General features: G+C 51.2%; 1 protein-coding gene across 1 annotated transcript in view; it reads left to right on the top strand.

The window, feature by feature from the left end:
* The window catches only part of LOC149523496 (uncharacterized), a 33,388-nt gene extending 23,097 nt beyond the window's left edge, over nucleotides 1-10,291 (top strand). Inside the window, exons 4-5 of the mRNA XM_089769448.1 lie at nucleotides 1,622-1,688; nucleotides 9,223-10,291. Of these exons, the coding sequence (XP_089625574.1) occupies nucleotides 1,622-1,688; nucleotides 9,223-9,296 (141 nt within the window). The 3' untranslated portion in view covers nucleotides 9,297-10,291. The remainder of the gene's footprint in view (nucleotides 1-1,621; nucleotides 1,689-9,222) is intronic.
* The last annotated feature ends 475 nt before the right edge of the window (nucleotides 10,292-10,766 follow it).

Below are 10,766 nucleotides of genomic sequence, written 5' to 3'. Positions count from 1 at the left end.
GGATTCAAATCCGGAGTGGCTAATGTCTTCTGCGCCGGTGTACTGCCCCGAGCACTGTCTTGCGGAGGCTGCGGCCGGCCTGTTTTGCTCGGTCCGGTGGTTTGGCGAAGCTGCGGCTGGAGAAGAGGGGGAACCCGCCGCGGCCGCCAGTTTAAAGAGGGGTTCGGGCCCCGATCCTGCACCAGATGGGATAGGAGTTCGGGGCGCAGGATCGGGCCCTGGGATGTGAATTTCGATCACAGAGCAACTTAGGACAGTAATTAGTCATTAATTGGGTTTCGCTGCATGTTGCGCGCTGCTGCTTCCAAGCCTCGGATACGTGGCAGCTCTGTGGATGATCCGGTCCACATAATCTAGGTGTCATAAAGCTGTGATATTCCCTGCTCTCCCGTCTCTAAGGGTACTTCTACTCTGGTATCCTGAAATAACTAGCTTGCGTCTTTGGAAGCCTCCGTTTATTTTGAAATATTTTTTGAAATCATGGGCGGGGAAAGGGATGGCTCAAAATAGTGTGTTATTTTGAAACTTGGCGCTGTGTAGATGGGCCAAATTTCAAAATAAGCCATTTTGAAATAGTTTTTAAATAAGATGGGCAATTTACCTAGCGCAAATTGGCAAATTGCGTATCTTACTTGGAGTTTAAAGTGCTGTGTAAACAGCAAATTCTGTATTTTATTTCAAATCTGGTTTCAAATCTATTTTAAATCTTATTTTGAATCTATTTCAAAATAGCTTATTTTGAAATTTGGCGTGTCTACACAGCACCACATTTCTATTTGAAGCCATCCTTTATCCCTCATGCAATGAGGTTTACTGGGATGGTGAAATAGCACACCCCTTATTTCAAAAAATATTTTGAAATAACTGCTTGTGTATAGCAGGGTAGCTATTTTGGGATACTTCTGGTATCCCCAAATAACCATGTAGCCTAGAGGTAGACCCTAATATGTCTACACTGCAGTGTTATTCTGAAATGTTTACACAGCAAGCCATTATTTTGAAATAATGTCTATCTGGAGAACTCCTTACTCCAGCTCCTGTAGCCCTCATTTCACCAGGAGTAAGGGCAGTGGAAGGGAAAGTGATCTTCCTTCCACTTCCTGCTGTGTAGACAGCGCCAAAGCGAATTAAGCTATTTCGACATCCTCTTTGGAGTTGACTGGCTTAATTCCACTTTTGCCCTGCTGTGTAGACCTTCTAATAATTGTGCGGCACAGAAATGGACCGGTCTAGCTGGGTGGAGCAGGGGATGACCCATACACATGTGAGGAAGTGGGTCTTTGCTCACCAAAGCTTATGCTCCGATAAATGTGTTAGTCTGGAAGGTGCCACAGGACGCCTTGTTGTTCATACACTGGGCGCTGGATCCGCGTGTGTTTGCAACCCTACGAGGGGAACCCGTTTGCAAAGCGAACCAAGGCGGTGCTGTGTGAAAGCGTTTGAGCCCAGAGGTATGTTAACGATTAAAATCCCCTTTCAGATGATTAATCTGCTAGCGGAGGGTGGGAAGGCGGGCGGGTTGTTTTCAGGCGTGTGTATTAATCACCCCACCTAACAGACCATTAATGTCTTTTTTACATTTTAAAGATGACAAATTTTATTTGACTTCTTTCAATTACAGCTGCCGGGGCCGTCTCCAGCGAATTCGGTAGCCGTGGCGATCTGTTACCCTGCGAGTTTTAAAGCCAGTAAGTCCTGGCTCGAAAGCTTCGTCTGCATCGGATCTGTTACCATCTGATTTTCCGACTGGCAAATCCCTTTTTTTTGGGGGGGGGGAGGGAAGGGAGTTTAAAAATAGCGATCTGCTTGTGAGCCCTGAATTCAGCCCTTTCAGAGCCCGGGTCTGTCTCCCTTACAACTGTGGCTTCCCTGTCTCGGGTTTTCGGCGTGGCTTTGTTCTTAGAACGGTGCAAACTTTCCTCGCTTTTACAGCTCCCTTCAGTGAGCGCGGGGAAAACATTTGTTCCTGATTATTTGTCCGCCTGAATTAGGCAGCATTAGACCCTGGTCCGACCTGGAGAATACGGGGCCATTTCAAACCCGGCTCCTTCTAGCAGGGGAAATTTTGTCCAGCAAGATTTTTCCTACAAAACACCTCGTCAGCCCCTCTTCTCTCCCCCTCCCCCTCCGCCCAGCACCAAGGGAATTCCCATTTCATGCTGTTCTCTTTTGCGCGGTCCTGGACAGAGCTCCGGCCCCTGAACCAAGGCCCCGTCTGGGCCGGGTGGAGCAAGGTCCGGTCTCTGAGCCGGCCCCTCTTGTGAACCGCCACCGAGACCTGCTTTTGCCTTTACACTGTCGGTCTGGGCCGGATCCTCTCTGGTCGGCCGCCGGTGGAATTCGGAGCCAAGAGCTTCGCTCTGCCGCCCTCACCCGCCGTGTAAACGAAGCGGAGGGCTGGTGCCAGGGGCCTGGGTAACGCGGCGCGTTGGGCCGGCAGGACCAGGAGGTTTTCCCTGCGCTTGGCACCGGCACCTCTGGGCCCGTCCCAGGAGCGCTATTTCGCAGCCCACGCTGCTGCGGGGCAGGAAAGGGATTGAATCGCGCGTGGGCTTTGCTCCGGATTGACCCCTTCTGGAGAACGATCTGCACCCTGGGCCAATTCCTAGCCACCCTTCAGCCCACTCTGCTTTTTATGGGGGGGGGGGGGGAGAAAGGCGAGTCCCTCTCCTTGCAATTTCCCCTGGCTCTGGTGATACTTTTCCGCCCCCCGAAGTCTAGGGAGTGATCCATCCTCAGTAGCGCCCGGCCGCGCTGAATCCGAGGCGACCTACCCAGGATCTAGGAATCTCATTGATAAGGGAGTAGCTGGCTGGGCGAAAGGGTTTAAGAAACCAGGGTATGTATGGGGGGGGGGGACAGAGGGGATTCCATTAACCCCTGCATGGCCACCGTGCCCGGCTCAATTCGGAGTAGCCCCCCGAGCGCGGCTCCGAAGCAGGAGACATTCCGCCTCCTGTGGATGGGGCGGCCCCGAAATTGACAGACTGGACGCGCCTGCCACTTTCCGCCCGGCCTTTCGGCGCGGCAGATACGAATCGCCACGTCCGCGTCCGCATTTGACGCCCTGATCCCTTTAAAACTCGGCCGGCTGCGGATCCTTTTCCTTCCCTTGTAAAAGCGCCGAGGTACAGGCGCCCCGGTGCCGGGGGGGGGGGGGGGGGGCGCCGAAGGACGGTAGAATGGCCCAGCCTAGACAATATTCCAGAACCCCCCCCCCACTGCCCTGGGCTGTCCAGCGGAGGGAGAGCTACTCCCCGGGTGGCGGGTGGGTGGCTGGGAGGCGAGGCTGAGTCTGCAGAAAACACCCTCTGAAATACCCAGAGCAGGCTCTCTACAGCCCTCGCCTCGAGCTTTCTGGCTTCTTTTGACCCAAGAATTGTTTCTAAAGGACAGGACCGCGTGGGGAATGTGGAGGCCTCAGCGGAGTAAATACGGAGACACGTGGGTTGATTTTCCTGTGGAAAATCCTTCCAGCCCTCCTCGTCCTAGGCCGGTGGGAGAGGAGACTTTGCCAGTCCCACGCCTTCCCCAGCAAGCCAGGCGGCTCGGGTGACCTGGTCCAGCTTAGCGCGTTTCCAGCTGCGCCTGGGTTCCTTTCATGTGGCTGCTGCCCACAGGCTTGTGAAAAGACCCCAGGTTTGGGGCTGGGGTGGGTCTGATCTCCGGGAAGAACCCAGCTTCTGTACCTGCTTTCCTGCCCCCCCTCCAACTTCTTTTTCGCCTCTCCCTCCCTTCTTTTTCTGCTGTAAATTCTGGGTTCCTTTCCCCCCCCACTCCAGCTCATCTAAGGAAGTGGGGTTTGCCCACAAAGGCTCATGCTACTATGTAGAGCAGTGGTCCCCAACGCTGCCATGGCACCCACTGGGGCATTTATGTGTGCCAGCCAAACAATCTGGGCCGGCCCTGCCCCCGGGCGCCCCCTGCCACGGGCGCATGCCACATGCCGGTGCCGGCCCCGGGTGCGAGGCGCATGGGTGGCCCCTGCCCTGGGCGTGCGCCACATGCTGGTGCCGGCCCCGGGTGTGAGGCGTATGGGTGACCCCTGGCCCCGGGTGCGAGGCGCATGGGCAGCCCCTGCCCCGGGCGCGCGCCACATGCCGGTGCCGGCCCCGGGGTGCAAGGCGTATGGGTGACCCTTGCCCCCAGGCGCACGGCCCGTGAGCGGCACCCACCCCCAGGCGCCCGGCAGCCCCAAAAGGTTGGGGACCACTGATGTAGACAGATAGATTAGACTAGATAGAGGCCTTGTTTTTAAACTTTGGGTGCATCTACACGGCATCCTAAACTCAAAATAAGACATGCAATTTGTGCTAATTTGTGCTAAGCTATTTTGAAAGTTGGCATGTTGACACAGCGCCAGATTTCGAAATAGCGTGCTGTTTCGAGACGTCCCTTATCCCTCGTGCAAGGAGGTTTACTGGGGTGGCAAAATAGTGCACCCGTTATTTCGAAAAATATTTCAAAATAATGGGTGGTTGTGGAGACCGAAATAGCCGTGCAGTGTGGCCGTACCAACAGGGGTATCCCTCTGAGCCCTGGTGTACACAAGGGAGTTAATTCAAAATAACCCCCCTTATTTCAAAATAACAAGTGGAGCATCCACACTACCAAGCCCGTTATTTCGAAATGACTCGCGGATTATTTTGAAATCTGTACTCCTGCTTTCCTCGGGGAATAACGCTCATTTCAGAACAATTATTTGGAAATAGCAGTTATGTGGATGCGTCACTGCTGCTGTTTCGAAATAACGACTCCCCAGGGCGATTCAGAGTAATTACCCCTCAGTGCTTCCTGGGGTTCCACGTCAAGTAGCCATGTCCGCATTAACAGAGCCTGCCCTGGACTAATTTTGAGGCTCCCCTGTAGTGGAGACACGCTATTTCAATTCTGTTATTTCCTGAGTTATTTCGAATTTAGTTATTTTGAAATAATTTCCTAGTGTAGACGCGCCCTGAGACTCCAACTAAACGCTCCTCAGAGGCCAATGTTGTGTGTAAACCTAAGGCCCACGTGTTTGTGCAGCGCCTCTCATGTGTCAGCCGGCTGGGGGGAAAGCTGGTCGCTGCTGCATCCTTGTGCATTGTGGTCGCAGCAATAGCCGGGTCTCCTTTCATGGGTTCATTTCTCCGGAGAAGCATTTGGCTCCTCGGCTCCAGCTCTGCCCGCTTTATGGCCCAGTGTGTGGGTGGATCGAGGGACACACGCAATATGCACGACAAACATACACACGCACACGCAGCTAAGGTAAATCATGCCCCCTCCCACACGGGTAACCCATGCCAAGAGCAAACACACACACACACAGGCTGCAGGCAGCACACCTGCAGCAACGCCCCATCTCCCTGCTGGCTTCCTCGGGGGTACATTGCTCGGGGGGCAAGAGGCCGGGGCAAGTGCCCCCTGCATGCCAGCTGCCTGGCTGGGCATTCTCTGAGTGGGCACGGAGTCCCCTTCCCAGCCCCGGTGGGGGAGGAGGGATGCAGCATTTTGCCAGCTGCCCCCTGGCTTGGCTCCCACATCACCTGCAGCCCCGACTCCTGGCCTTCCCTTCCCCCAGTGCACCGGGCTGCAATCCCCGGGAGCCGAGGCTGCATTCTTGGCCCGGGACTTCAGCGGCTCCTTATCTGCAGCCCAGCCAAGCCGTAGCTTGGTGCGTCCTGTGACCTTGACGCCATTTGCCAGCCCGGCCCCGGGCTCCCTTATCTAAATAGGGCTGTAAATCAGGCCCGTGTCAGATTCCCTGTCAGGACAGGGACTCCATAAAACGGGGCTCTGCTCCAGCGCTGTTTACATTGCAGCCCGGTGAAATATTCGCCCTGTCTTCTGCCCGGACGGCCCGCTGGAGCAGCCCATAAATCAGGCCCCACCAGCATGAGGGATGGGCAAAGCCCTTGAATATTTTCCTAGGTATAAATAATGTCAATTGGCTTCCCTGGGGCGGGGATCGGGGGGGGGAAGCAAAGCAAGATCAAGCCAGGATGCTGAGCTGGGTCTGGGCGCATGCAGGGAGAGATCAGACCAGACCCATCCATTCCGACTGGCTCCGCGGGCCTCTCATGCCCCCAGCACCGTGGTATGGCTTGTCTGAGAATCAGCTGGCTCGCCACTCGGCATCTACTGGCCCTCCACCTCTCTGAGCCGGCGGCCGAGCAGCAAGCTCTGTAGGAGGGCTATCTCATGGGCTAGGGGGTCCCCAGGTGTGTGTATTATTCCCCATTAAATAAAGGAATAATATTAATTAATTGTTATTAATACAGAAGTAACTAAGGATCATCACATGAAATTAACAGGTAGTAAGATTAACACAAACAAAAGGCAGATTTTCTTCATGCAGTGTACAGTCAACCTGTGGAACTCCTTGCCAGAGGGTGTTGTGAAGACCAGGACTTTAACAGGGTTCAAAAAAGAACTAGATCAATCCATGGAGGTTAGTCCATCAATACCTGTTAGCCAGAATGGGTAGAAATGGTGTCCCTGGCCTCTATTTCTGTTTGCCAGAAGCTGGGAATGGGTCACAGGAGAGGGCTCACTTGATGATTCCCTGTTCTGTTCACTCCCTCTGGGGCATCTGGCATTGGCCACTGTCAGAAGACAGGATCCTCGGTTAGATGGACCTTTGGTCTGACCAAGAGTGGCTGTTCTTATGCAATAATAATTATTCAGGGACCCCCCCAAACACCAGCCCTTGGGAAGTCTAATTTCCCCTTGGGGTTTTTTTATTGATGGGGAAACTGAGGCATGAGAGACTCACTCTCAAAGACAGGAGAAGACAGCCAGCAGTTTCGGCCTTGCTTGCCCTCACTTTCCCCTTCTGTAGGATGTGACTGGCACTCAGTGAAACATTTCAGCTGCTGCTTTTCAGCAAACAGCGCAGCTGTGGTGACAGGGAATCATTTCATTTATTGGTGCGGATTTGGCCACATTGTTGACGTGAGGGAGAGGGTTAAAAAAACAGAAAAAGGTGAAAGAGAGTCAGATTCTTTTGGTCCAAAATGACGTTTTTGTCTTGAAATGGCCTTTGATCGTATTTTGTTTTATTCAAACCCATTTTTAAAATGCTCAACATCAGAAGGAAATGTTCGGATCAACCGGAAATGGTTTTCTTGGACTTTTTAAAATTGCCAGCGATGTGACAAAAACCCATCACTCCCCCACCACTAAGAAGGACTCAGTCAAAACATGGGCTCAATCCTCCTCCCCTTTACACTCTTACCCTGGTGTAAATCAGGAGTCGTTCCACAGAAGTCAGGAAAAAGACATCAGCCTCCAATGGAAGTAAATCAATGCTGACTCAAACTCCCCACCCCACCTGTAGTCCTGGGTTTAGGCCAGTTATCTCTGCCGCCTACTAGCCTGCAGAGACACTAGATTATAAATACTGTTTGGATTGTTGAATTCTTTGTGGCTGGGAAGAAACCATCCGTGTGTTCAGTAAAGGGCTGTGTAAATTTGCACATGTGTGTGCACACGCATGCACTCACACACATGGTGGCCGTGCAAAACTGGTATGGACCTTTACTAGCCTACTCCCAAAACCTGCTTACTCACTGCCAGCCGGCTGGAAAAAAGTAACGTCATTTATAATTAGCTGAGTAAAGGACGTCAGCCAAAATACCCCAGCCGCCTTCCCCAGAGAGCAGAATTTTGCACAGCTGCGTTGGATGAGGGTGAATGTTGTGATGGTTAGCACCTTTGATATCACAGAGCCATGGGCCACACGCACCCCGCTGCACCTGCTCGCTGGCCCCCTCTCCAAAAATACAAATAAAGCCAAACGAGCCCAGAGCTAATGAGTCCCCTCACCAGGGAAACCTCAGAAGCTCATTCTGCTGCTCTAAAGCTGGCAGGTACCTTCCCCACCAAGCTAGTCCCATTGAAATCTTGATGCTCTGTAGGCTTATCTGATTTATGTGGCTGCGAATGAAAAAAATTAAGATTCCGTAGGGAGTCAGGTACCACTGGATACAAGTGCTGGTGGCAGAAACAGGCTCGGATTCAAAGTCCACTGAAGTCACTGGGGTTATGTCTACACTGGCGGCTTCTTGCCCCAGAAATATGCAAATGAGGCTAAGCGTAGAATATTGCCCAGCCTCATTTGCATACCTAATGAGCCACCATTTTTGCAGAAGAGGCTCTTGCGCCAGAAGGAGCAGTGTAGATAGCTCCTTCTGGCATAGGCGCCTCTTCTGCAAAAATGGCGGCTTATTAGGTATGCAAATGAGGCTTGGTGATATTAGCCTCATTTGCATATTTCTGGGGCAAGAAGTCGCCAGTGTAGACATAGCCTGCGAGTTTTCCCATTGGTGTCAAAGAGCTTTGGGTCAGGCCTTAAGGGATCCAAGCTACATCAAAGGACAGGGGAGCGATTTTGGAGTAAAATCGTGCAGTTGAGAAGGGTTCTCTGAAAGCAGGTGGCAGAGGATGTGGCCAGCTCTGTGGTGTTGAACAATTCCCTTCTTGGTGGTATGACCCTTTGTTGTTTTGTCAGACAGCTATCTATGGCATCTCTTCTGTATACACTTCTCCTAAAGCCACGTACACGGTGAGAGCAACGTTTCTCTGTAAAGAACTACAACCTATTTATGGTAAACCAGCCACTGCCCTCTCTGAACGGCCTGGATAAATCAAAACGCAAACAAAGCTTTATGGAAAAAGAATATTAAATTTTCCATGTGCTCCAGGAGGGACGGGCCTGGCTGCTCGCGTTTATTCCCCCCGCCCTGTACTAATACTGTAAATGACAATGTGTTTACAAAAGTTTTTATGTCATCAGAGCAAAGTCACAGCTCAGCTTCCTCTGATGTGTATTTTATGCCGATGGATGTGTCTGCGGGGAACATTCAAACTAAACAGAGTGCTGGTTTATAGGAAAACGTATTTATTTGAAAAATCATAATTCACCATTTTGGTGAAACCCGTCTCCACATTTATTGCTGCTAATGCAGCGTGGCAGCCATAAATTCACCCAGAAACTTTCTGCAGCCACATCAACGGCGGGTCGTTGGGCTGATGGAACAGAGCAGGTGTTCCCCAGTGAGGCATAAGGTTTATTTCATGTTACGTTGGACACACGCAACAGGGAATGGGGAACGGACAGCAGCCTCACTTCCTTGTGTCGGAAACAAGCTCACACCCATTTCTCTAAACTGGCTGGCATGCTCTGAGCATTACTCATGTGGGGATAGATCTGATCTTTGGCTTGGTTTGGTTTCTTTACAGATACCTTACCAGTCCTGGGCATGATCTTGACATGGGTGACAAAACTCTCCTGGACTTCAGTGAGAAAAGAATAGCAAGCAAGGTACTCTCAGTCTTCAAGCCACATCAGTGTTCCCTGTAAGCTGAGTGCTTGAACAACCACCCAGAAGAGAGTCATATACTGCCTAGTTGCTTAGGAGAGCGCCCACAGCCAGAAGCCTGTGTTTCTATGGGTGGTGCACATCTGCACATGTCTCGGTGAGCATAACAAAATGTATTCTGCACATGGGTGGGAAAAAGTTAGAGGGAACTTGCATGGGGCTGCATTTGGGTTCTGGTTGCACAAGGGGCTGACTTTATTCCAAACATACACAGAGGTGTAACTGAGACCAGAGTCTGAGGGGGTTGTACAGGGTTTGGATGATAGAATGTAACTGATTCTTCCCCATTCAAGCAAGCAGCGTGAGGAATGCTACCAGACCGTGCATGACAATAGGGACAATAATGAAATGACCATATTTATAAGGGGCATAACACAGGTGCCAATAGATGGGGATGGGATGAAATTTACACCAGAGGAAACCAGTCCATCCTTGTCTATAGGGCAGTTTCTTGCACCTTTCTTTAGGCATCTGGTTCTGGCCCTGATTGGAGACAAAATGCTAAACTAGATGGACCGTTTCTCTGGTCAGTTGTGACAAGTTCTACCTCCTCTGTCTATGTGCCAGGCAGGAAACCATGAGCCCACACGGATTCATTGCTTCTTTATCACCTTCTCGTTCTCTTCCAAGTCCACCTGGGGCCAGGCGCTCCCCGGCCCGCAAAAGTGAAAACAAAAACTCTTTGGTTTTCAGTGTGGGTTGGAGTCTCTCCCGTCCTCCTCTTTCTCTTCCTTCTTCCCCTCTTCCATTTTGCACCTGAAAAACAGGTGAGACAGGGAGCCCAAAACTGAAATCATTCATTTTTCATTTAAAAAACTGGAGAGAAAAAATCTGGTATTTCCCCCTCAAAACCTGGAAGATTTTGCAGCTGGATTTGAAGGGGGCAGTACAAAACCACTTTCATTAAAAAAAAGTTTCCAATAAAAAACATGACCGGCTTTACTCGATAGCAATACTGCTGTGTCATCACACCTGGTTTTTTAAGACAAGTCCATAGGAAACTGTGTTAAAAAGAGTAAGATGCCTGTAGCTGCTGGAAGAGCTGAGCCAGTCACTTAGAAACAACGCACTTCGGTGCCTGTGCATAACTGTTTTTCCAAGGCCGGCATGTCAGGCGTTACTCTGGAATGCGTTTTTGAAATACACAATCTGAAAAGCATTACAGACACGACAATACGGTACGAATGGACATCACAAGAAGGTGGCTTACATGGTGTTGTTATCTGTCACCCTTCTCTGTTTCATTTAGCCTGTCAGCGCCTGCAGCAAAGTGCCCCAAACTTAGTTGGTTTAGTAAAAGAACTGTCATCCGGACTGAATCTTAAAGCCAGAATGTCCCTTGGTTCCTTTTAAAGGTGACCTGCAAGGGGAACCAAGACAAGGGAAATATGTGTCCAGTCTCCT

Source organism: Pelodiscus sinensis, chromosome 16, assembly GCF_052426305.1.
Source record: "Pelodiscus sinensis isolate ZL-2025 chromosome 16, ASM5242630v1, whole genome shotgun sequence".
In the NCBI taxonomy this organism is placed as follows: domain Eukaryota; kingdom Metazoa; phylum Chordata; order Testudines; family Trionychidae; genus Pelodiscus; species Pelodiscus sinensis.
Note: the sequence above shows the minus strand (reverse complement) of the source record. Positions and strands in the feature narration are given on the sequence as shown.